Source organism: Nanorana parkeri, unplaced genomic scaffold, assembly GCF_000935625.1.
Source record: "Nanorana parkeri isolate BGI_ZX_2015 unplaced genomic scaffold, ASM93562v1 scaffold620, whole genome shotgun sequence".
NCBI classification, from domain to species: domain Eukaryota; kingdom Metazoa; phylum Chordata; class Amphibia; order Anura; family Dicroglossidae; genus Nanorana; species Nanorana parkeri.
In genome coordinates this window covers 277264-305133 of record NW_017306888.1, presented here as the reverse complement: position 1 = coordinate 305133, position 27870 = coordinate 277264, and the positions used below count along the sequence as shown (strand labels likewise).

At 41.8% G+C, this 27870-nt stretch overlaps 1 protein-coding gene and 1 pseudogene across 1 annotated transcript; both read left to right on the top strand.

The window, feature by feature from the left end:
• Positions 1–27372, top strand: DHX34 (DExH-box helicase 34). The gene is made up of 18 exons (XM_018562995.1): positions 1–16; positions 3078–3778; positions 4352–4663; positions 4741–4995; positions 6846–6948; positions 7974–8191; positions 9474–9648; positions 10512–10705; positions 12909–13010; positions 14748–14981; positions 15188–15361; positions 15854–15958; positions 17500–17510; positions 19854–19965; positions 20500–20769; positions 23617–23793; positions 25768–25897; positions 27080–27372. The coding sequence occupies exons 2-18, from the start codon at positions 3095–3097 to the stop codon at positions 27205–27207; spliced, it is 3384 nt and encodes a 1127-aa protein (XP_018418497.1). The 5' UTR covers positions 1–16; positions 3078–3094; the 3' UTR covers positions 27208–27372.
• LOC108792259 lies at positions 27370–27840 on the top strand (annotated as a pseudogene).
• The last annotated feature ends 30 nt before the right edge of the window (positions 27841–27870 follow it).

Here is a 27870-nt window from a genome sequence, read left to right as displayed (position 1 = left end):
ACCTCCATGTGAACAGGTAAATGTACTGCTGGATCACTGCTGTTCCTTGGTTTTGTGTACCGCTTGTTCTTATGTCCTCGGTGTTACATACACATATTCTCTAATTTCCTACAAAGACAGGACAGAGAACACCTGGGCTGCCATGCAATATCACTTGTATCCTATATTATTCTCGGTGTTCCATACACATATTCTCTAACTTCCTATAAAAACAGGACAGAGAACACCTGGGCTGCCATGCAATATCACTTGTATCCTATATTATTCTCGGTGTTCCATACACATATTCTCTAACTTCCTATAAAAACAGGACAGAGAACACCTGGGCTGCCATGCAATATCACTTGTATCCTATATTATTCTCGGTGTTCCATACACATATTCTCTAACTTCCTATAAAAACAGGACAGAGAACACCTGGGCTGCCATGCAATATCACTTGTATCCTATATTATTCTCGGTGTTCCATACACATATTCTCTAACTTCCTATAAAAACAGGACAGAGAACACCTGGGCTGCCATGCAATATCACTTGTATCCTATATTATTCTCGGTGTTCCATACACATATTCTCTAACTTCCTATAAAAACAGGACAGAGAACACCTGGGCTGCCATGCAATATCACTTGTATCCTATATTATTCTGTTCTAAAACTTTACTGATGAGCTCCTACATTGAAGCTGTACCAGCCATTTTAGAATCATGTGTGCAGGGAAACTTTGAGAATGAGCCGGTAGATCTCAGTGATGGTGTGGAATACATTATAGTGCAGTGGCTCAGTGGTTTGTGCTTCTGCCTTGCAGCACCAGGGTCTTAGGCTCATATCCATCTACATGGAGTTTGCATGTTCTCCCGTGTCCTCTGCAGTGGTCTAAGCTCCCGTAAATCATCACATTCTATACACAGTGTACAGACGTCAGGATGCTGAGAGATTACAATGCTGCTGTGGATGAGGAGACAGGCTGGAGGGAGTGTCGTGACAGCTGTCCAGAGTTTTGGATGAGTATATATTTGTTATTTTAGCACCTAAAAGACACAAACAAGCACTTAACCCTTGCAGTGTGGAAGTAGCCTCACTGCAAGGGTTAATAAAAAATAAATAAATGATGGAGTTCTTCTTTAAAACAGACTGGATGTGTTCCTAAATGTCCAAATGTAATTCACTATTATTTATAAGAGATAACATTGTAGAGTGTTGATCCAGGGAGCATCTGCTTGCCTTTAGGGTACAGAAGGAATTTATTTTTCCTTGATCTGGAATAATGTTGGGTTAGGGCTTCTGAGAAAGCAAGGTGTTTAATTTCATTTTTATCCTTTGACTAAACTCGATAGATGTGTTTTGGTTTTTTTCCAAACAAAGGAGAGGAGAATTGGATTGGATTTAGGAAAAATACAGAGAGAGATCTGCTACCAAGGCAACAGAAATCTGAACAGTGTCAGGAAATTCTGGGGACTGTTTTAGAGGTGTCAAAAACATGATTATATATTCTATAACATATACATTTGTCAGAACTATTGAAACTCAAACTTAAGTTCCATTTAGATCTGTTAGTTCAAAATGGCTTTCAGGATGCCATCTTATAATATGTAGAAGAACACGTACAAGCCTTATTGTCCAATTCTTTTAGCCTCAATAGTTCTGACACATTAGTAAAGCTAGAGGCATACAGTCCCATAACAATCTGTCATAATATTTTTTTATTTAGCCAATTGGTTTATTGGAAGTTTTTTTTGTTTTTGTTATCTCTTTATCTTATGACACAGGAATATCCATACAAAAACATTGCAAATACTCAGCAATACATTTCTATTGAAAGTACGTAATTTCAATGCAGATAACAGGAATTAACTCTAAAGCATTGGTCCCATTACTTTTCAAGTTTTGTAAACAATATACAACAAAAGGCAGGAAAAGCAGCAAGAAAGAAGGGTAGAGGTAACAAGAGAAGCAGAAGTCTGTGTCATAAGTGTAAAGCGTATATGATATAGGTGCCATGTACACATCCACATGGTATGCAAGAGGAAAAACAATCTCTTGATTGGAGCCGTATACTACATATTGGTAGTTTTTTATGCTTAAAGGAGAACTATGAGGTGAGTGCTTTTCACTCACCTCATAGTTCTAGCCGACCTGTGACAATGAGACTGTCACAGGTCGGCTCAGTAGATCGGGAGGTGAGCGAACACATACCGGCGTTCGCTCACCTCTCGATCCTGTCACGGCTCTCTGCCGTGACAGGGGAGGGGCTGTATTCCCCCCGCTCCGATCCCCCAGCCCTGACTGGCGGAACGGATGGGGGAGGGGGCGGGTACAGCTGGCTCTGCCTCTAGATAGGCAGAGCCAGCTGTCACTCACGCAGCTGGGCAGATCCAGACATAATCATCGGGATCCGCTTCAGCTGCGGCGTCTCAGTATACCGCGAGCTACAGCTTGCGGTATACTGAGCCTAGGGTGACGGGGCGATGCTAGTTTGTGTCCTCCCGTTACTCTAAGGAGAACTATGGGGAAAAGCCCTAACCCCATAGTTCTCCTTTAATGCATCCCGCATAATACCAGTATCATGGAATATTTTAGACGGGTGGACAAATTGATATGCAGTTTAGGAGCCAGTCTGTCCAATCCAAGAGTTGGCAGGATTTTATGTAGGAGCCAGCTCCATTGACAACAACAAGAGAAAACCTCAGAATAAGAAATTGAAATGATAACAGCATGAGATCATTTTTAAAGGGTCGGTACTCTGATGGATGTTGTGTCAGTTATAAGAAGACTCTAAGGGCTGATCCACCAGTCTGCTTCTAGTTTCTTTGGTGAAATGTGGAATGCAAAAACTTCAGTAGAGTCTGGCAAGTTGAATAACAATGTGTGGGGCTGAAGTTGAGGATCTATGTACAGCCTGGCCCTAAAATCAAAGTATACACAAACATTTTGTTGAAGGATAACAGGTATTTGCAAACAGCACAAGGTAGTGAATTTCAATACGTTGTTACATTATTAAGAATTTAGGCCAAGTCATTTTTATTTGAAGTTATTTTCTTGTTTGTATTAAGTCCTTTTTGTTATTTTAAATTCTAGATCCATTAATCTGTACCATGGAAAGGGAGGAAAGTAGTAGTCATTGGGACTGGAGCAGTCCTCGAACACGTAGACGTATGGAAGATCTGTTCTTTGATGAGCGTAGTTACATCAAATCTAACTCAGAAGAAAGCAAAGAGTTTTGGGTGTTTTTCGAACGTTTTCAGCGATTTCAAAGTCTTCAGAAACAAAACACTAGAAGAGGCGATGAGGGAGAGCTAAAAGGGCATAAGAATAAACTTGATGACCTTCCGAAGGAATATGATCCAAGATATCGAATTAACATGTCCATTATTCTGAGCAGAGATGCTGAGAAAGCTCTTCATGGTCACCAGAAGAAAGGTCATAAATCCAGAGACTATGAAGATATACCCAAGGAGAAACTGATTGAATTTAAGAAAGCCATCCTTCACTACTTGGGCTTTAACCAGAAACAGAGTTTTGGGAAGTTAACCAAGCTCCGGAAAGAGAGGTCAAGTTTGCCTATCTTTCAGTACAAAGATAAAATTGTGCAGATGTTGAGGGACCACCAAGTTGTGGTGGTGGCAGGAGACACTGGATGTGGAAAGTCTACCCAGGTACCTCAATACCTACTGGCAGCTGGGTTTGGACACATTGCATGTACTCAGCCTCGTAGGATTGCCTGTATTTCATTAGCAAAACGAGTTGGATTTGAGAGCCTTAACCAGTATGGATCAAAGGTGAGATTCTGTTTTTAAAGGAACTCGATAATCTATCAAATGCAGAATTGTATTGCAAATTCCAGGCAAACAGCTAATGCCCAGATAAAAAAAAACATGCAAGGGACCTGTTTTACTTGCCAAAGGATGCTTATATCTGTTCATCCAGTCTGGGTATTTCCACATCTCTGCCATGTAGCACAGCTCTGTCTGGCAGGGCAGGGCATGTTTTTTCTCTCTGCTGCAGTTAGTAAGTAACAGCTACAGGTCTTGTCCCTCCACCAGCCAGTGACTTGCCAAAGAAAGGGGGAGTAGCAGATTGATGAGCTCACCTCACTGTCACTCTGCTGTCCCTTGTTAGCACATGAGCACTGCAGCACAACTGATTGGCTTCTTGTGCTGCTTCTCCCTCTCCCACCGTGAGTTATGCAGTGCAAGGGACGGCAAGTGGCTGATACCAAATGAAATTCAGGTAACTATACTGCTTTCATGTGAAAATATAATGAAATGAATTAATTTGTGTCTTTTGGATTTCCCTTATGCTCAGTTTTAACTTACTGCTAAAAATTACTTTTCTTGACCCGTGTCTGTTAGGTTGGGTTCCAAATCCGCTTTGAGAGCAGCCGTTCTCCAGCCACAAAGATTGTGTTTCTCACAGAGGGTCTATTACTGCGTCAAATCCAGAGAGATTCCGACATCCCTCAATACCAGGTTCTTATTGTCGATGAAGTTCATGAGAGACATTTGCATAGTGACTTTTTGCTGGGAGTCTTGCGTCAGCTACTTCCCTTGAGGCCTGACCTGAAGGTCATTCTAATGTCGGCCACAATAAACATTAAACTCTTCTCTGAATATTTTGACCAGGCTCCAGTTCTACAGGTTCCAGGAAGACTTTTCCCTATACAGGTAGTTGGTTGATTGGTTCTTCTGCTAAATTATCCCAATAGGTTCACAGTTCATTTTTACCAGAATTTCTCTTTTAGGTCATTTATCAGCCAATCCCTCAGGAAGAAGCCGTATCAAAGTCAGAGAAACTGGACCCCAGGCCTTATCTTCGTGTTCTGCAAGGCATCGATCACAAATACCCAGTAGATGAACGTGGTGACCTTCTTATTTTTCTGAGTGGGGTGACTGAGATTAGCACAGTGCAAGAAGCAATACAGGTCTATGCCACCCACACCCAACGTTGGATTGTGCTTCCACTGCACAGCACTTTGTCCATTGCAGAGCAAGATAAGGTGAGACTATTTCAATGCCCAGTCTCTTCCTTTTTTTAATGCAGTCAGACTAAAGCGTTTAGTATTAGGTTTAGGGGCAGGTGGTTATTTATACATGGTTATTATTTATACATTTATTTTTAAAGGAGAACTATGAGGTGAGTGCTTTTCACTCATCCTCATAGTTCTAGCCGACCTGTGACAATGAGACTGTCACAGGTCGGCTCAGTAGATCGGGAAGTGAGCGAACACATACCGGCGTTCGCTCCCTTCTCGATCCTGTCACGGCTCTCTGCCCTGACATATCCACTACTTCCAGCACCATCCACCTACAAACGAGTTTTCACCCTTCTAACTGTAAACAGCAGGTGTACACGGAGGAGAACTTGACCAACATCCGAGATAGGGAAATCTTTATCATGTGTGAACACAACAGGACTTGGCACCTCTTCCTCGTGAATTATAAATATTGCTTTAGGCTATTTAATAAAAGACAGGTACTCGCAAAGTAAAACAAAATCCCATAGAGCTTATTATCTAATGCAAAGAGGACCCACGCTGCATGCCTACATTTACAACTTCATCCCCGGCATGTCGGCACCAGCCCTAGGGGATATGTGGCTCAAAAAAGGCTAATGCATTTCTGTGGCCATGCCCCCTTCCTCATTTTACAAATACATATTGATCACATGACAAAGGATTTGCATTGCTTTATGAGTTAGCCAAAAAGACAGCAGACATAGCTTGCTTTGAGACTTCATTTGTCTGATTCATGCTTATGGCTGAACCTTCTGATGATGGGGAGTCACTGCTCTCACTCACTCATCTAGACCTAGTGAGTTGTATACGCAATGGGCTTTTCTCTGCAAAAATGAGACTGGGTACACCTGCTGGGACGAAACACTAATAATAGTATACAATATTTCCCGGACTGGCTTGCCCATATTAGGTAGAGAAAATATGCACAACCAGTATACATTTACTTTATTATGATGTTTAAAAATGTTAGTATATGATAAAGGGTCAAGCAAATTAAAATGTATCTTTAGCATTAGAGCTAACCATAGCAAAGTAGACTGCGCCACCCGGAACTCTGTGCTTCTGGCTGTTGTGGCAGATCCGCGGCAGATTTGGTTATTACTTGTAATGCAACATTTGAGCATGCAGCACATTGGAGCATGTATGCAGAGCTTGCAATTATAACTCAAAGGGGTCTATTTTTTTTTTTTTTCACACAACTTACACCCAGGATTGAAACTTCTACAATGAAATCGTTTCGAAAATGTGTGAATCCTGTGTGAAAATATTTATAAATAGACCCCAAAATGTATGTACAACCTAGAGCTGAAACACTGTTGTTTGCTCCCTCAATACATTTTAATTCTTACATGCTTTGTATTTGATTTGACTTGAAACATAGTAAAAAAAACACCTGATGACCAAGCCAGGTTCTTACCCTTAGCAGCACTGACCACAGATTGCATATCCCGGTGTAGTGTTTTCACCATATCATTATGAGACTACGGTATGTCATTGACAGTGACTCTCACAGTCAGCACTTCGGAGAGCACCAGTACCTCCAGCCATTACCCTTGGTTCCCACAGTCAATTCCAGGCACATTGTGGTCATAGGACCGCTGATACATAGCTTTAAAAAAAAAAAAGTATTTATAGCACTTTTTAAGTTAATAGAGGCAGTTTCTGTTGTGTTATTGCATGCACTTGACCATCCCTATTTGCCAGGCCTTGTATTCACATATACTTTAAATGTGTTTATTTCCTATATCTGGGGTTTGCTGAATTCTCCATAGATCAGAAGTTATAACAGTATCATTGTTAATGATTTGCTCTTGTATTTATCCTACTCACAGGTTTTTGACTTGGTTCCGCCAGGGGTCAGAAAATGTATAATCTCCACTAATATTGCTGAGACCTCTGTTACCATAGATGGAGTGAGATTTGTTCTAGACTCAGGTAAGTAGTGATCAGGTAAATGTGATAGGTAGGGGTGGGTTTTTTTAATTTTCATATTGGGTATTTGAGCCTGTGTGGAGCAGTCTATTCCTTGGAATTTCATTGGGGGGAATTTATCAAAACTGGAGCACTGCAACCAATCAGCTTCTCTCTCTCATTTTCAAATCTTATCTGAGCACACTGAAGAAATTCTGGTCTGGTGGATCAAGGATATCCTGCACATGTATCTGTGTTTATTACAAGAGTGCAAAATAATAAGAGGCTTGAAGTATTTGTAAACCCAAACACTGAACCTTTCTTTTTGGACTGTTAAATATACCATTGAAAAATGTTTTCTACATCTTGTAAGGTGATCACTTCCTGTGCACTCTACCTCTGCTGCACTGCTCTCAATTATATTGTTCCCAGCTATCTTTGTAGATTACAAAACGTTCTCCCTCCCATGTTATGCAGAAAGGGGGAGGAGTTTGGTAGTCCTGTCCAAGAGTGAAAACACTGCTTCTCTATAGATACAGTGTGGAGAGTGTGTATTGTCACTCTAGTATTACTGGCACAATCACCAGGTGAAACTAGAGGGGAAAAAAGCTGTGTGAAAAAAAGAAAACATATAAGGACTGTTAAACTGCAGTATATTAATTTTAGTTTTTTGGGTTTACTAGTCTTGGTTCTGCTGGTATTTGCATGTGCTGTGGTTACCCTGATTGGCTATGCAACCAACCTAATAGCCAATTACATCATCACAGCTGAGGAGATATTCCTTCTAATATTTGCTTTTTATGCCAAGTAACTCTTACACGTTTTTATCCAATATTGATCGTCCTCCCGAATTGCTTTCAGAAAGTATGGTTGCATTGCTGGATGATCTGTATTATGATGAGTATGTATTAAGCTTTATTTGTGCTACTTTGGGATTGCTTCTGTGTCAGAATGCTTTTTATCAAACCATGCCTTTCCTAATTTGATATCTGGACTTTTTTCTTCATTTGTTATCTTTTGGGATACATGTGGTGCTTTTGTTATTGCAGGGAAAGTGAAGGAGATGAGTTTTGATCCCAAGGCTAAGATGCAGCGGCTGCAGGAGTTCTGGATCAGCCGTGCCAGTGCTGAACAGAGGAAAGGACGAGCAGGCAGAACCGGTCCTGGTGTGTGTTATCGTCTGTATGCAGAGTCAGATTACGATGCGTTTGCATCATACCCTGTGCCGGAGATCCAGCGCGTGGCCTTGGATGCTCTTACACTTCAGGTATCTGTTGGTATATTCAGTATGTCATTAATGAGCTAGTGATAGATATTGAAGAGCATTTTAGGCCAATCTATAAAATATATAAAATCCCTGCATAGCCCAACTCTGTTTAGTACTCTGTGTTACAGTGTTCACATGCTGATAGGAGGGTAGAGCAACAAGAAGCCTGTAGGAGGTTGCTGCTTCTTTTTATTTTCCAATCAACAGTCCTTTTCCAAGCTATATGGCTTAGCTTTGGCTCTGGAAAGGGACCATAAGGGGCTATATTTTCTATTTGGGGTGCCAGCATTGTAAGATTGGCTGAACAGAACCGCAAATGGTTTAGCAGGTAAAACGGTTCACATCATACTTTTTAATGACATATTTAGCCTGCCTTGAGTTCAACTTTAAAATCTGTCATCTTTGAAATTCACATAGTATAATAAACTAAAATCTGATATTATTTTTAATGACCGCTAACCAGCTGAATGTTGAAATCTAACTTACAGTGGGAAGGCTAGTTGTCAAAGCTAAGAGCAGGAGGGGAGGTATTTAGACAGGTTCTGCAGAATTAAGTCTCTGAAAAGTGTTGTAATTTTCTTTACAGTATGCAAACATATTGTTTGGCAGGACTTGGTGGATCAAGAGAGCCTGCATCTTGTATTTGTCCCAAATCTGGTTCAATTCCTAAAAACCTGACTTATTGAGATGTATGGTCCAAGCGGATGGTTGCAGGTCCTGCCAGCTACCGAATACAATAGCCAGCAGGGAGTTTCCTCCATTCACACTGTTAAGCGCGGATAAGGGAATCGATTTAATTTCTCCTGTTCAGGCCGCAGGGCTGAATAAGAAAAAACTAAATGTGAATGGCTAGCTGGTTGTGGTTGGTTCCTAGTGTCTGGTGGTTGGTGTCTGGTTCTTGATCTGGTTCACTGATCACCACAACCATTCCCTGCTTTGTTGTCGCTGATCCTGGAGTTGCAATCTAAGCCATGCTCCATCTGCACAGATCATTGGCAGCTTAGCCCTTGCTTTGTCTGGACTGTTCCCTGACCTTTATGTTGGTCTATGTCCTCTCTGTTCGTGGGCCTAAGACTTATGTTTCTTCTCTGCTCTGGATATCCATTATGCTCCTATTATCAGTTACCTCTGCTCCTAAAACTCACAAATACCCCCAGCAGTGACCTAATGCCCATGACATGACAAGTGTTAAATGTTGAAGCTGTTCTTTTACGTGTTTTATCTGTGTATTTAGTCGGTCAAAGTTCTAACGTGTTACACATCTTCTTTGTGAAATCTTTAGATGAAGAGTATGGACCTGGGAGATCCCCGTGTTTTCCCATTTATTGAGCAGCCTCCTATGTCTAGTATAGAGACGGCCATTCTGTACTTGAGAGACCAAGGAGCATTGGATGCTACTGAGAAGCTCACACCGATCGGTAACCTGCTGGCAAAGCTTCCTGTGGATGTAGTTATTGGTAATAATGGCATTTATTTTAACAATTTCTTTGGGTTTATTGGGAATCTAAAATCTTACCCTACATAAAGGTTTCTTACAGTGGAATTCCAGGAATTAAATTTTATGGGAACTTACATTGGTCCAGCTTGGCTCATTGTGTAAGCATCCATATCTGATCTCTGGAGGGCCACTAGGGATGCCTAAAATCACTGTAGTGTTCCGCACTACATACAGTAATGGCTGGTCTCCTTGGGCTGAGGCTGCTATGGCTTCCTCTCTGCACACACTGAGCACAGGGAGTTGCTTGCTCAGCACCGCTGCCAATCAGCATTGCTGAGCAAGAATGCCTTGGTTTTTTTTCTTTTCAATGGATAAAGGCATTTTTTGATTGGACGAAGGGTAGATCATGATATCATTAGCCCCTACTCTCCATCTTGTCCAATCGGAGAATGTCATATAGTCACTGAAAAAAATAAAAGGCATTCTCTGAATGACAGTGGTGCTGGGCAAGCAATGCCTTGCGCTCAGTGCACACTGAGAAAGCAGCTAGAACTGCAGCCAGAAAAGTCTGGCTACCACTGTATGTAGTAGGTCTACTACAGAGATTTTCAGCATCCCAGCAGCCCTCCAGGGATTAGACATAGACGCATACATTGAGCCAAGCTAGGCCAAAATAAGTTCCCATAAAAGATAATTCCCGGAGTTCCGCCTTACGCAAAATATTAATGTGAAAAGTTCAGTAGATCATATAATTCATTCAGCAATGATCTTTCCTTGGCCTGACTGCTTTTGATTGATGTCATTTGGTTCTTAAGGGGTTACTGAAGTTTGAATATCAGCCTTGCGCTAACATGTTACATATTACCTGACATTGTACTGCAGGAAAGATGCTTATCCTGGGATCACTTTTCAGCCTTGTGGAACCGGTCCTGACTATAGCAGCTGCCCTAAGCGTACAGTCTCCATTCCTACGAAATGCCACCAACAACCCAGAATGCGCCACAGCCAGGAAACCGTTAGAGAGTGACCATGGCGACCCATTCACTCTGCTCAATGTCTTCAATGAATGGCTCCAGGTGACTGAGTGCAATATATCATACACTATAGAATGTTATAACATTTAGGGTTTATGCAGTTTTTTGATGAAAGATTTGATCGGTGATCATTCTAAAGGACATTGTACAATCAGATTTTATTATGTGTGATCAGCCAAAGAGGTCAGCACACACGTTATAATCTGACCATACAATCTTTGTACAATCAGCTTTAGATTTACCATAACTATGTAATATGAAGACCTGTCTAATCTGACCAATCAGGCAGGCCTTTGCGCTACATAGTTTTCAGTACATTTAGGAAATTGTACAATTAGATTGTAACCGGTGTGGTGAGCTTTAAGCCTATATTAAATAAGAGATGAAAACACTGTTTTCCATCTTTTTTTGACTGACAAATATTTCAGCATCAAAGTAAACACTCAGCATGGTGATAAAAAACGATGGAAATGGCGAGCGCACAACTGGTGTGAAATGTGATAAGGAAAATTGATATGTAAGAACAGGTTAGGGTGAGTGAGCAGCTTAGTCAGGGAGAGGAACCCTGTGGGCAAATATAGAAAAAGGTGGAAAGAAGCGCTGCAACCCTGGGATTCTTATTGTTGGACAGTTAAAAACTTTGGAGTAATTGTAATTGAGAACTCACTTTTGGACGGACGAGATGGAGTCTTGCCGTTGAGGAGTAGGAGCTGATTGTCGGCATGGATCGCTGAGCGGCATCTGTGGCTGGTCTGTGTGGATATGAAGAACGGTTACATGGTTCTTGATCAGTCCATTGATGTTCGTCGGTGGTTGATGTGACTGGGGGGTCCGTTAAGGTAAAGTAAACGGTGCTTTTTGACGTGACACTCACCGTCAGGTGCAATGAGAGCTCAGCTGGCCAGGCTGCCACTCGTCGGCTGAACGGGAACAGAAGTGCCGCTGTATAGCGGTATCGCAATGGGTCAGCGATTGTTCTGAAAGTATCTTAGGAGTGGGCTCAAGGCTGATGGACACTGCGGTCCGTGGAGTGAAAGATTTGGCTACGCGTTTCGAGGCTCTAAACCTCTTTGTCAAGCCAGAAGTGGTTCACTGGAGCGGGCGGGAAAAGCAGCGGTTTTAAAAAATGACAGGTGGGTGTGGTTATCGATTGTGAGTAGATGTAATTGGTCAGTCCCGCCTGAAAGGTTGCTCAAGGCTGCTGATCGACGGCTTTAAAGCCACTAGTATAAGGAGCATCTTATGTGTGTATGTTTACGGTCTGAAATGTTTAATAAAAGCATGATCCGTGAGATGGAAGGATTAGAAGAAAGGAACCTATTATTATCCTAGACAAGTAAAACGTTACTAGAGGCAATAGGATAACTTGATACTATCTTCTTTATACAAAGTATATGTTTGGAAAATGTATATTGGATAAAAGGATCTATTTGAATGTAAAAAAACAAACTTTTTTAGGAGGTTAAAAAACTTTAAAAACAGTGAGCGCAAGGTAGAAGGGCTTTATGTAGAGACAATTTCTTATATATTTGTTCATATTTCTTTTTGTCAATCTATTTATGGCATTCGACTTGTTTTATTTGAGAGTGGATTGTACATTTAAAAGGGGGCAACTTCTGTGTGTGTTTTGGGTTGAATTTTAGAGGATGGTTTGTATCTCCAAATCTTCATTGAGTCCAGTGGGTGCTAAGCTGTTCAATTTGTATATCCGATATATTTCTCTATTACATAGGCGTCTGAAGCGCTCTGAAGGTGTTAGTTGGATGGGTATGTGTTCTATGGCGAACACATGCAAGGCGTGAATGTTTTTGTGGTGTTTGGCTGTGAAACACCACAAAAACATTCACGCCTTTTTTTGCTGGTATTCAGGTCGATGTAATTGATTTCTGCTGCAATTTCAATGATTGAGTTGATTAAAACTGTAAATGACAATTTTTTCTGTAGACCAATCATACAACCATGCAATATTTTGTTAACTGATTACTGATGGAAAGCAAATGTATGGCCAGCAGTAGAGATGAGTAAGTGAACCAGGTAGTAGTCAATAGTTATTGAAGGTGGAACTTTGTTTAGCATTTTCTTAGCGTAGTTTAATACAATTTTGTGTCTTTGAAGAGTTTTCTCTGCATCACCTATTCATGCTACTTTAAATTGCATGACCCAGTTTAGCCTAAATATTCGTATCTCTGATATCTAAAACCGACATAGGAATTTACTGTAGATGATTTTTAATGTTTTGCACCAGCTCAAGTCAAGTCGTGGTAGTAACTCTAGGAAGTGGTGCCGAAGGCGAGGGCTGGAAGAGCAAAGGTTGTATGAGATGACAAACCTGCGGCGCCAGTTTAAGGTAGGTTTTTCCCTTTGTCATGTTGTTGTCTCATTGTTGATTGGTGAAGGGAGAGACAAACAGGTTTATGTAATGAGACAGTTCATAGAGCAATATGTGTTATGTATATATCCTAGCAACTTATCAGCTCTTACCTTTTAATCAGTGAAGAGTTAATTTAAACAGCTTTGTTTGATTAGTTTCAGCGGGTTATTCTATTTTTTTTTTTCTCATTGCTTCTTTTCTCTAAGAAAGCAGACCTTCATAAAAGGTCCACTTTTTAAATGTGCCTTCCCACTGAAATGCTGATTTAAAAGTTTAAAAATACCTGCAGGGGTAGAAAAAGGTTCCATATCATGAAACATTGAGAGAATTGCCCCGTGTACAGAGCTCATCAAGGGGGGGAGAAAACAACCGGAGGTTGCGAATGGAACCGTGAAAAATTATGGAAAGTTTTTGGGGAATCTTGTGCTGGTGTGCGGCTTCCGTTATGTTCGGACCAGGGTGTCCGACGTGTGTACTGCAAGAAACAAAATTGGAGACTGAAGCGCCACTACCTAGAGCAATCTCTGTGGTGGGAACAAGGTTGGTGCTAAAGTATTTAACTCACCTGTGGCTGGGTGAGCGCTTGCTTTGATAAATCAATGTGGAGTGGAGCGATGGTGTGCGGTGGGATCGGATCCTTTCTTGCTGGGGGATATTGGGATGGACCCGGGTGGAGCAGATGGAAACACAGGGGTAGAACAGCAAGGAGTTGAGGTAGATGGGTGAGCACGAGAGGAAATAAATTCTGAAACTCACCGTTGAGTAAGTGAAGGCAGGAAGTCAACGACGAAGGTGCGGTCAACGTTGTGCCCTGAAGGTCGAGGGGTGATCCTCTGGCTGGTGGCTGCTATCACAGGAGTCCTGGCGGATGATTCTGGTGGCAGGAGCTGGAGGGTGTAGGGCTGAAGTTCCTGGTGTTGGTCGGTCGGCTGGTGGCGGCTCGTGTGGTCGTTCTGCCTGAGGCGGAGGTGGATCGTCCTTGGTGTTGAACGATGTGGTGCCGGGAGGGAGGCAGAAGGGCAGAGGAGCTGCTGCGGTGTCGCAGTACACTGCAGCTAGAGACGAGGGAGAAGAGGGTTTGTGTCCCATAGGAGCGGGGGTGAACTTAAGCTGGGGCTTCCCCGCCGCAGCACAGTGGGGCTGTGTCTGCCGGGAGCCTCCATATCATACATACCCTTTCTCTGGCTTCCAAAGTTTAGGGGGTGATGTCATCATCCTGCCAACAAGAACCTAGGGATTAGGGAGCACCTCAAATCTCTCACAGTGTTGGGAACACCTTCTCAGCGAGATTTGGTTAACTCTACATTCCGCAGATCTTGCTGGAGACATCACCCTCTGGTGAAAGCCGGGACAAGGGTAAGTATATTGTCTAATTTTTTTCCCCCCTAAAGTTGTTTCTTTTTTTTGTATTCAGCTTTTCTGCAAGGGGAGAGGAGTGCATATTTAAAAAGTAGTCCTTGCTCTTTAGGTGCAAGGTTCGCTTTAATATAGCCTAACATGATGTCAGTATAACACGATCAGGTACTCTATTTTGGAGGATTGTTTTTTTTTCATAATTTTTAAGATGTCTGATGCCTGCATGTAAGCTGTAACTTGAACTATCTGCAGGTTGTCCCTTGAAAATCATTGTCATCTGATCCACTGTGACTGTTTTTGTGAGTTTCATTGGATTTCCTGAAGTAATATATCGCTTGGGTTGATTTCTCACTTCAGGGGTTACTAAAGGACCATGGAATGCTTCAAGAGAGTGAAACCCGAATAGTTGACCGCTACAGCCGTCAGAGGCAGCACAAGGAACGCAAGGAGCTTCATCAGCTTAAGAGGGAACATGAGCACACAGAGAAACGCAAACGCAAAGTGCTTAGACTGCAAGATGAGGACCAGGGAACCTCCAGTGATGAGGACAGAAAATCCAGTAAAGCAGGAAAAGATTCTGTAGATATCCAGGCAAGTGATTAACGTAGCTGTCACCCCAGCAAGGCCTGTCAATCATTTTCCCATGCTTGATTAGTGGAGTTACGTTGTCACCTATCAAGAGAGTTCACATTAATGCGAATGATAATACATTACCTCCCTAATGTTCCAGCTTGCTTTATCTGTGAGGGTTTCACGTTGTTTCTTGTTGACATTGGCAATTTGATATCTTTTGGCAGGATGTGAAGTTTAAATTAAGACACAATGTGAACGAGCTGCGGGAACTATCTGGTGCTGGAGAGGACCTAACAAGCAAACAACTGTCCTTGCTCAAGCTTATTGTGTGCCATGGACTGTACCCGCAACTGGCGCTGCCTGACGGTTTCAACAGCTGCAGAAAGGATTCAGACCAGGTGATTGGTATTGTAATTTTACAATTAAAATAAATGCCCAGCCAAAACTTTCCTTTTAGTTTTGGATAGAGTAGGGAAGCGTTCAAATCCCTGGCAGGTTTTTTTTTTACTGCTACCTGGGGCTCCATTAAAGAGATTTACTCTTATTTCCTGTCCTGCTGACAATGTTTTACCAGACAGGAAGTGAGGGGAACTCTCCAAAAGGAACACATACTGAAATAAAAAGGCTTTTCTTTAGTAGAATAGGAGAAGGCTAGGAAAGCATTTTTATTTCTGTCTATGTCTCTGTTACAGATTTTCCCTCACTTCCTGCCTGGTGAAACAATTGCCAGCAGGACAGGCAGTGAGGAGAGATCACCGAAAAGCAGTAAAAACCTGACAGGAGCTTTAATCCATCCCCACATTTTTACTAAAGTAGAAATCAAGTTTTTGGCAACTTAAGCTCCCTTTTGCCACTTTAGAGGTATCTGTCCTTACTCTCTTTGTCTGTAGGTCTTCCACACTAGAAGCAAGCAGGGGATTGTCCTCCACCCAACATCTGTCTTCTCCAGTAACCCAGAGCTTCTTCAAGTAGATGAGGACCAAGAAGAAGCCGCTGTGAATGGTATTTCTTTTTAGTGCAGCTCCTTCATCTCCTATAGTTTGCTACAGCTCTCTGTTGAAAACAAATATAAATGTTAATAAAAATAATAAACAACCTAATTACTATGAATTAAGAGAAAAACATACAGACAATATGGCTAAATAGGGAATAAGGAGAATAGAAAAAACTTTGTTATTCATGGACATAAAAGTGAGATGAGATAGTTAGTCTTTGGCCCCAAAAATAACTAGATTATTAGCTCCAGCAAGAAGAGTCATTATTAGTTCCATGCTTGACAAAAGGCCTCCTTCAATGGAGCAGGTCAATTTTTTGTGCTGCTGTCTGTGCTTTATGTTAAAGTGTCCCTGTCACTACAAAAAAATGCCAGCCCCGTAAAAGAAGCCCATCTATGCTTGTCTGGCAGCCAGAGTCTTGAAACACTGCTGCCTCACTGCCCCTTGGCCACTGCAAGAATTCCACACTGTTGGGTGTGTGAATATTTTTTCTTCTCTGGTCGCAAGCAGAGGTTTCTTGCAATGGCTCATCCATCAATACAGGAATTTTAGGCCAGTGGGAGGAACTAATGTGTGCAGTGGGGAGAAAGGTATTCATCATACCTGGAAGGGTTAAATACCTGCAGGGGCCAGGGAGCCACCAAGTGGTGGTGTTTCAAGACACAGGCTGCCAAAAAGGTAAGTATGGATGGGCTTTTTTATACAGGGCTGGTGGTGACTTTGTGGTGAAAAAACCTCAAGCATAGATACATTAGCAAAGAGGGTCACAATCTTGACGATCAAACAGAGGGAAGGTAAGAGAACAAGGAAGTTATATATTAGGTAATGCTAGAAGGTGAAGAAACTATTAGTCCAAATGATATGCTGGTCTTAAAGAGGAACTGAACTCTGGAAGCTGTGGCAAAAAAAGGCAGACAGAGAGCAAAGGACTGGTCACCAGTAGTGCCTGTGTGTCTCCTTACAACTAATCTTTCCCTCCTTATTGACCTGCCATGCCTTGCTCTGCACTGTTTTTCTGTGTGGCAGTAGCTATCTTGTTTAAGACAGGGCTTTGGTTTCTCATGTCAGAGCCACCAGCAAGGCGAACAGTAATGACATGACCAAATCTCACTCTAAATCTCCTGAAAGTAGTAGTTAGAGGCAGCGGTGTCTTAGATGCCAAACTGTAGATATACAGCTATTGCAATAGGTTGGACTTGGTGGACTTCTGCCTTTTTATTCAACCTCAAATACTATGTAAAAGCTGTAGACACAATCGTGCCTAGACACCTCACATGCCAGGATATGCACTTTCTATTGTTTAGGAATAATTCAAACAAAAGGTAGATTCAGAAGACAAAAGGTAGATTTTTTTTAGGGCACTGTGTAGGCATTAGTAATGTTTTTAGAAGAACATAGCAAATCTTCACTTTTAGAGTTCAGGTCCACTTTAAGAGCTGTTTACTTAAGAAGTCAGTAAGTGCTGAAGTGAATTTTAGAGCAAGGGAGAGGAAAATGAGAAGTCCTGAAGACTAAAATATGAGGAAGTGAGTAGAGAGAAGGACGGAAAAAGATCTTGTGTATGGAACACTCAGTGTCTCAGGTCTCACTTTCTCATCACACATACCCCATAAATTTAACAGTACATTCAAAGGATGTAACGGCAGAGGACTATATCAGCCTTCAGTATCTAAAGTGATCAAAAGTGTGTATATTCAAGGAAATGAAAGCCAAAGTAATACATTGTAGGTCAAAGTAACATAATGCAGATACCTTTTTTTTTCTCATGTCTTTGCAATGTAGTACACCACATGTATTTAACTTTAAAAAAAAAGAACAGTATAGTCTTTATGTCATTGTCTCTTCAGTGTTAGATGAGCCTGGTGTAGATGCATTATAATGCCAAAAGTATTGGGATACCCCTCCAAATCATTAGATTCAGGTGTTCCGTGAAATTTCCTTGCTACTAAATATTCCACGGTCATCTGTTAGTGGTATTATAACAAAGTAGAAGCAACTGGGAACAACAGCAACTCAGCCACGAAGTGGTAGGCCAGGTAAAATGACAGAGCTTGGTCAGCACATGCTGAAGCGCACAGTGCGCCAACTGCCTGCAGAGTCAATAGCTACATACCTCTGAACTTCGTTTGGCCTACAGATTGGCACATCAACAGTGTGCAAAAAGCTTCATGGAATGGGTTTCCATGGCCGAGCAGCTGCATCCAAGCCTTACATCAAGTGCAATGCAAAGCATCGGATTCAGTGGTGTAAAGCACGCCGTCACTGGACTCTAGAGACTCTAGAGAAGTGGAGACGTCTTCTCTGGAGTGACGAATCACGCTTCTCTGTCTGGCAATCTGATGGCCGTGTCTGGGTTTGGCGGTTGCCAGGAGAACGGTACTTGCCTGACTGCATTGTGCCAAGTGTAAAGTTTGGTTGAGGGGGGGAATTATGGTGTGGGGTCGTTTTTCAGGGGTTGGGCTTGGCCCCTTAGTTCAGTGAAGGGAACTCTTGAGGCATCAGCAGACCAAGACATTTTGGACAATTTCGTGCTCCCAACTTTGTGGGAACAGTTTGGGGTTGGCCCCTTCCAACATGGCTGCGCACCAGTGCACAAAGCAAGGTCCATAAAGACATGGATGAGCGAGTTTAGGGTGGAGGAACTTGACTGGCCTGCACAGAGTCCTGACCTCAACCCGATAGAACACCTTTGGGAGGAATTAGAGCGGAGACTGCGAGCCAGGCCTTCTTGTCCAACATCAGTACCTGACCTCACAAATGTGCTTCTGGAAGAATGGTCAAACATTCCCATAGACACACTCCTAAACCTTGTACGCCTTCCCAGAAGAGTTGAAGCTGTTATAGCGGCAGAGGGTGGGCCAACTCAATATTGAACCCTACGGACTAAGACTGGGATGCCATTAAAGTTCATGTGTGTGTAAAGGCAGACGTCCCAATACTTTTGGCAATATAGTGTATCTGAATGCACCTGTTGGGGCACAGATGTTCTTCAGACCTGTTTTATAAGCTGTGACCAAAGTTCTAAAATTCAAAATGCTGTTACCAATAGCAGCCCACCACCATTTTCCTTTTTGCATTTTACAGCAATAAAACTTGATATATGTGCCCTATTACCTCTTTAAATGTATATGGAACTCAACTGTGTTCTTCAAGGTGCTAATCATTTCAGGTCATTATAACCAAATGGGAAAAGACAAATTATTAAGTTATTCCTCAGAATATGCAGCCTATAAAAAGACTAAATAGCACTTTATTATTATACTTTTTTGTACAGACATTAACCATTAACCCTTATCGCAATCTCTAACCACTTCCTCTGACCACATACCAAGAAAACTTTCCAAGATGATATAAATCAACCATTATGTTTAGACTGTGTTTAACAGCTAGATCTTAGAAATATGTCAAATTAAACAACATGAAACAATAAATCAAAATCACTACATACTTTCAGTGTGTTTATGGAGACCTGATATCGGTGGTAGTGATACAAACATCTATAAGCATTTACTTTTATAGGAAGTGTTATTTGTATATAATAGGTAAACCATATTATATATGACCATTCTGATTGTGTTTTTTGTGTCCTTTTATATTTATTTTGCTATTCTACACTAGCTGCCCCCATGGTCTATTCAGCTAGGACAATTATTATAATATTTTATATAATTATGTACAGATATTCAACTTTGTAAACGCAAGATATTTTCTCTATGATCTAAATTCTGTATAAAATAAAGAATGCATTGTAAAAATGATGAAGGGACCCTGCGTGGCCCCGAAACGTTGGTTACTTGGAGTGCTGGCGATTCCTGTCTTCCATTGTATTGTAAAAATGTTAATTTACCGCAGTCACAATGGTTAATGTTTTAACCAATCTCATGTTTTTGTCTACAGATTCAAGGAGTCGGGGGCTGAGCACTAAGCACCAGATTGTAGGATTTGTGTCACTTCTAGAGACCAACAAACCTTACTTGGTGAATTGTGTGAGATTGCCAGCTCTGCAGGTGAGTTTCCGATTAGTCATAATGTGAACAGAGAACTTTACTGGTTTTCTTTTATAAACATTCCAAATCTTTGATTAACAGCAGCGCACTGTCTAAAGGTGCCCATACACCTGCCGATTATCGTACGGTTATCCCGCGATCGTATGATAATCGGCAGGTGTATGGCAGGCGTGCAACCGTTTCTACTGTACGGCCGCACGTCTTTTGTCTCCCGAGCACGCTTGAACACCCTGCCGAGAATCGTACGATCGCGGGATCACCGTATGGGCGGGCTTGCGATGATCGCAAGTACGATTTACCTGTCCAAGATGAGCAGATCGTACAAGCTTTTAATTACTTTACAACCATCGCAAGACAAAAGTCGTGCGATGGTTGTAAAGTGTATGGCCAGCTTAAGGGATCACAGCCATCTGCTGCCTTATTGTCTGCCTGAGGAGATTGGAGTTATTTAGTAGAAGTGTTAGTGTAGTGAGTGCAGAAACCCAGTAACAATCGGATACAGCTGTCATTGTTTCATCATTGTCTCTGTGGTAGGGTCTTCTACTCCTGGCCCGTTCCTTGGACACCAACACTGACTGCTGCCGTATTGTATGTGATGGATGGATAGAGATGAACATGAAAGATCCTGAAGGTGCTCTGCAACTGATTTCTGAGGCTGTAAAAGTGCGGCTGGCCTGGGAAAAGGTATTGCGCTCCAGGCTGGAAAAATCGAACAGACGCGATCTTGATGAGGATGACAAGCGTCGGCGGAGGCGAGAGATTGATGGCTTAGGGCAACGTCTGGTTGACTATGTGCGCTCAGAGGTAGGTCAAGTGGTGCTATCAGATGTATTCAGGTGCTAGGGTGGCCATATATGTCAGTGTTTGCTATTGATCATCTGGCCGTGCTTTTTCAAAGGTTTTTTTGAACACATAGGGAAATCTCTGCAATTGATCAACAATTGTTTGCTTTTTCTCCAGTCTGATTCAGATAAAGGTGGACAAATCTCTTACTACTGATTCTTCATGATGAGCAGTCGTACTTGGTTCCCTTGTTTTTGGCTAAAATAGTCTCTTGATACTGTTGTAAGAAATTTTGTTACACCCATCGCATGGTGCTTACTGTGAGGTAATTTCCCATCCATCTTACTGAATGAGTTTCTCAGCTGCCTGTAAACTAGGAGAGGCAACTACAAACTTGCAATAAAGAGCAGTCTTCTGACAGCTGCACCACAGAGCAGCTAGCGAACCTTTTATCATGAGAGATCCTAAATTTACGGTGCAGTGAAGGAGGGGGGGCATTTATTAATTCTATCGTACAGTAAGGCAATGTTAAACAGGAGCAATGATTATTGCAGAGTTGAAAGGACAGATTTACACTTTATTCATTAATTCCTTCCTCTGCTGCTCTGAAGTAGCACTACCGCAGAATGAACCCTGCCCTTGGCCACTTCCTAATTCTTCTGCTTTTTAGAGTAAAATTCCGCTTACCATTAGTAAAAAAAAAAAATCTTTCTCCGTTATTTTTTAAATTAGAATTCAGCACTGATTTTCTATACTGGCATATTTTATGTTATTTAATCATACATGCTTCTTATGTTTTGAGATCATCTTATGTTGCACTTTCCTCTCCATACCTTGCACAGCAGAAGTCCCTACGATGCATTGTTTACCATTATGCAACTTTACACTGTTCTCTATAGTGGGGAACACTTGTATTTGGTGTAGAACTTTCCATCTCATATTAGCGGCCAAGATTCAGTACTAATGTTAAATGGATTATGGGTATTGGCATGATAGTACAACGGATAATGGTCAGATTTCAGGTTTAGGGTTTGAGAATTAGGTTTCAGATTAAGCTGAATTCCAGGCAAACCGCTAACTACACAGATAAAATACATATAAGGAAGCTGTTTTACCTGCCAATGGTTTTGTAATTCTGTCAAACCGTTGGTAAGCCGTACACAGCCCTGCCACAAATCTCATATGGACAGATCACAGCAGTTTCTTTATTACAGTTGTAAACTATAAATACAGTGTACATCTATAATACACTGGTGTCTTCTCTACACCCCCCTGCCTGCTGACCAGACAGTAAAATAGCAGCAGCTGCAGGCCGATGAGGTCATCTCTCTGCTCTCTCCTCATATCCTCCTATTCCACATCAGCATATTTGCATGCAGCACATCTGACTGACCCCCTGTCCTGTCGCTCCCTGTCCCAGTCTAAGAGCTGCTGTAAAGGATATTGCAGGTGGGTAACATCAAGTATTTATGCTGGTTGTAGTAAAAAAAATGCATTTATTAGTATATTGAGTATATGCATTAATTGTGTCTTTTATACTGTATGCCTGGATTTAAGTTTTAGGATTCGGGATAGGTTCAGCTTAAGAGTTCTGTTACGTGAACTCATTATGATCTTTTTCTTAGTTTTTTTTTTTCTTTTTTTCTTGTGTTTTATGTCACTGGGTATGTTGCCCGGGTTTTCCTTTTTTATGGGACCTGTTTTGTAACTTTTTGCTAATTTGATAAAATAACAAAAAGCATCTTCAAAAAAAAAAAGAGTTCTGTTATACTCACCCATTACTCCAACCCAGCTTGCTCTCAACCAGTCCTTCCAGCATCTCTTCCCCCTCCGCTGCAGCGGTCTAAGGTCTCATCACATCTATACATAGTGTATAGGATGTGAGGATATCCACGGACATACCATGCCTGCAGCAGAGCAGTTAACCCTTGTGTGATAGTAGCTTTACTGCAAGGGTTAATACATTTTCTGGGAGTTGTTCTTTAAGGCCCAAGTTGTAGGCCCAGGCTAAGGGTCATGTCACACTGGCCATCCTGTTGCTGGTGACAACTCCACATTGGCAGGATCGCTTTGGGGAGAGAGCAGGAAGTAAAAGCACTTAGCTGCTTGCATGGAGGAGTGAAGCGGTGTCTGCTCGCCGGAGACTCAGGTTTTGCTGCATTTTCAGCAGGGACCGTGTGACGTCTTGCTATTGAAGCTCACAAGGGAGTGACAGATACAAAGCAGCTATGTGTCTTTCCTGCGTTTTCTAGTGGTGGTGTGACATGGCCTAAAGTTAAACTTAAGAGTTAGGGATACTCCTTTTTATACTACATTTCAATGTTGAAGGGGTAGGTTACGGTTAGCCTCAGAGGTTGGGTTAGGGTTACTTTATCATATTAGGGAGTCTGGTTCAATTTTAGCAGTAGGTTTTAATTGAGAGTTAGAATTATGTAATGGGTTAGGTTTGGGTTAGTTTCTCTGGTGTGATAAATTCATATTCAAGTGTGATACATTTCACTGCACACTTCAGACCCCCTCCGCACTTGTTGCTTGCTACCTAAACATAACAAAAATAAAATACCGCCAATCAGGATCATCTCCTCTATTCGACAGCTTTGTGAGTTATCCTCACTCTGGTGAAACTGCTGTCAACGGGGCAAGAAGTGATGGAAAAATCTCTCTAACAGACCCCTGAATAGCAGTTAAACCTGGCAGGGGTTCTAATACTACACTTTAAACAAAGCACCTAGCATTGCACAGCAAAAGTGCCAAGTTCAAAGATTCTATGGCAGTATGGCACCCTGTCTCTATGCCCTGAGGCTGTGAAGAAAACCTTTACGTCTCATGCTCTTTCTCTGATCATTTTGTGTTTACATTCCCTGATAGGTAAAGTACAGTATGAGGCGCCTGGCAGGTTTAGAAATGCATAACCTTTACGTGGGTCCTCAGACAGTCATCGATACCATCAGCTTGAAGGGTGTGTTCAGCGATGAGGATCTGAAACCTGATAATGTGAAAGGTGGATACAGTGTGACCAACTTCCTGACTTATAACTGTTTGAGGGTAAGTCGGAATACTGATATTCAAGGATTTGTTGCTTCCTTCCTATGTTATCTCTCTTACTAAATGCAGAGCTGTTGGAAGTTCTGATTTTATTCTAAGGTCATCATTTAAAGTCTGTTTTGCCATTTATTAATTAGGAAAATCTGCTTACTTTTTCACAGGTCAGGAGGACTGTCAAGGTAGCATTGAAGGGCTGAGTGAGTTCTTAGGCTCACAGATACCCACGGGTGCTCTTAAAGTGAATCTGTGCCCAGACAAAATAAAGCATTTACATATTCTTAGCAAGCAGTAAAACTGCTTGAAAACAAGCCCTCATTCACCTATAGCAATAGGCATTGTGAAGAATTAATCTTCAAAGTTCACAACAGAGGTACTGAAATCTAAGCTAATTTCCCCTTTCTGGTGCAGCAAAATCTTGGCATCCAGCCAGCCCTCCCAAAGTAAACACACAGCAGGTGTTTTATAAGCTGTTAGAAACCAACTGAACCCCAACTTTAGGGTCTTTGTTGTGATCTGTGAGGATTTTAGAGAAGTAATTACTTAACAGCAAATGCAGCTACAGAGGTCAGTGATGGCTTGTTTTAAAGTGTGTTTATGTTTTAAAAGCTCTTTCACTGTTAGTTAAGATATAATTATTTTACCTTTTTTCAATGCCACCGACGTATGCCATATGCCAATGGCAGTGGGCCCCGTAAGCAGACTTCTGGCTGCTATAGCAGCAAGGACATTCCTTACATTTGGGCTGCCAAATGTGCAAAACCCCTGTCCGACCCCCCCAGCCATTTATCCCCGGCTCTGCTGTCCTTTCTGCTGGCCTGCGACTGGCATGGCAGGTATCGGCTGAGAGAGGGGAAATAACCAGTGAACATTTGATCACTGATCTCCTCCCTGCAGAATGAACCTGACAACGACAATTGTGCCACGCATGTTAGGTATCGCCTTGTGTGTCAAAATGAGAGCAATAGTTGTAGGGCCATTATTAATAGTTAACTCTAAAATTATGTCCACTAAAAGCTTTTAAAGCAGCGCCTATAGACTATTTTGGGTATCATAACTTTTTGCCATTTCATGGGTGCATGCAATTTTGAAGCTTGGTATGTTTGGTATCTATTTACTCAGAACAGTCTCATCTTTTATATATTACCAAAAATTGGGTAATATAGTGTATTTATGTGCACTAAAATTAACTTAATTGTATATCTTACTGAAAATCTGGGTTTGATAAACAGTTGCGATAATATCATGCAACATAAATTGCAATGGCCACCATTTTATCCTATATGGTCTCTGCTTTTTAGGAAATACAGAATAAGTAATCTCCAGGCCTTAAATTTGCTTTTTAACATGTGTGCCTTCATGAATGGGGCCTTAAGCTCTTAAGCTAATGGCAGCTACAAATGAAAGTTGTCAGCATTCATCTCTAGGATTAATGGGCAGCAGGGGCGTCCCGAGGCCGGGTGCCATCTAATTGATGCCTGCCGGCGGCCTTCTTAGTGATGGACACCGGCAGAGAGGGGAGGGGACGTTCACCCGGCCGAAGGTATGCCGCCAGGTCCCCTCCTCTCTCCTGACACTGTCGGGCTTTCGGTCCATGGCCGAGTGCCCAACTTTTTAGAGGGGGTGACACCAAAATGACTCAGTCATTTTGGTGTCACTTCCCAATGATGTCACCCAGGTGCAGGCCGTACCCCCCTTGTGACACCACTGATAGGCAGGATGTCATTTCACCCACCTATATACCTTACTTACTCCATGACACTGCAACCCATGAATGTCTTGGACTCCTGCAGAACAATGCCCATTATTCTGTCTCTTGCTTCCCTGTTATGCCATGATAGCTTTCTCACACTTTGTCTGTAAATACTATGAAAGCTTTTTATGTAGCCGCTTCTGAGTTTTAGTGATTGTGTAAGTATTCTGTATCATGAAGTTTTCAGTATATGACAAATACAGTGCTTGTTTTATTCCATTCAGAGTGATGCTGATTTGTACAGTGACTGTTTGCGCACATTCTGGACCTGTCCTCGCTGTGGCCTGTACATGCCATTCACACCTTTAGAGCGCATGGCACATCAGAACAGCTGTACAGAGGAAGAAAAAACTGGTAAGTTCACACTTTTTCAGACTTCACAGTTTCAATATGTTTCACAGATTCGTTGAATCACATCCTGATATCTTACACCTCTCAGTGAGATGTGCAGTTCTTTGCAATTGCTGTGTCCATCTCAATGCTAAATGACATCTGAGAGATTGCTATTATTAAAGAATGCACATATACATGGGGAATCCTGGTGACACCTTTGTGGTCCTTTTGTTAGAACGCATCGCAGTGCATGATTTTTATTATTTATTTTTTTTCTTTAAAAAAAAACATTAAATTAACTGTGGCAGCGCATGGCAAAGCTTTGTGACGCATTGCCATGCGTTGTGATACCTTGTGTTGCAATTAAATATACGCCTGTATCATTTTATCACAACACAAACACAGCGTAAAAACTATTTTTAACATAAGTTGCTTATTTACAGTTTTGCGTACCTTCATATTTTTTACCTTTTTGCAAAAAGGCACAATTTCAAATTTGCAAATATTTTGTTATTTATTAATTAAATACAGTTTTATCTTTTCGATTTTAGTCAGAAAATGTTTTTTTTGCGCGCTGATACTGATTTTAGTGTGCTTTATCAATTTAATTTTGTATTTTTATCGGTTTAATATTAATTTGAGAAACATTTGCGCAATTCTTGCAGGGCCTACAAATTTTGTAGCACCATCTTTTTATTCTACCGGGCCTGTGCTTTTAGAAAATATATGTTTTGGGGGATCTTTTACAAACGCTAGCAACGCAGCAGTTGAAAATCAAATCAATGGGAAAAAATTCAAAAATGGTGTGGCCAGCTGATTTGCAAAATGTTCTGGAGGGCTTGGCTGCGAAAGGGTTAATCGTCGGTTACCTCAGTCCTTCCAGCAGCACTGGACAGAACCAGAGACTTTATTTTGCGGTTATGTAACTTCATGCTACCTGGCTACTCGAAAGCTGTGGACATCCTGACTGGTCGTATTGGCTCTTGTACACCTCTGCCATAGTGTATAATCAGCACTGGGCACATACTTTTGACTAAGTGGTGACAGTTTCCTCTAGCCACACTGTAATTCTAAAGACATATGAACAGAACAGATGTATGTTATTACCTTTTATATTATTAGACTTGGCAATGTATACATGAACAGTACATTATAATGGAAAGTGTTAACGGTATTAATATGTTTCTCCTACAGAGACTGAAGAACCAGGAATGAAGCCCTCTTCACTGTCTTCTCTACACAAGAACTATCACTGTGATGTGTGTGACAAGGACTTTACCTTAACTCCCACTGAGATTCTCAAACACAAGAGGCAGCATCTAAACTCCTAGAAAAACAGATGGTGGGAATTGTCACACCTGAGTGTACCTTGACCTACACTGCATATATTTATAGTCTCAGATATTATCATGGAGTTTGTCACCTGAGTCAGCATATTGACCACCTCAATGCCAGTGCAGCCTTGGTCGGCTTCCCAAAGGAATCCTAAAAATATAAATACCTGAGCGGATTGGGGGTCTACATGACTCATACCAGCTATCACCATGAAGCTGCTCTGTTCAGTGCTCCTGCTGCCTCTGTTCTTCGAGGTTCTCTTGGCTCAGTGCCCCTCGGCATCCAACCTGGTGAATGACGCGGGGGAGAAGCTCTGTGTCCGCATGTTTGAACACAGCAACATGTACTTTGACCAGTCATGTGGAGGTGCCTACCTTGATGCCATAACTGGAGATGACTTCCCCTACATGCCAAGCGGATGGGCTAACAAGGTTTCATCTCTGGTTGTGGGCAGCCGATGCACTCTGAAAGTGTGGAGCAAGTCAGGCAAAACTGGAAACAACCGTTCCTTCAGCGCTGGAGCAGTTTACCAGTTAAAGGACTTTTCCAATGGACTGTTTGGAAACTGGAATGATTCCATCAATGCTTACTACTGTACATGTACATAAGTAGACTTAACACGTGTACTGACTGAAGCCAGTATGGTTGTTTGTCAATAA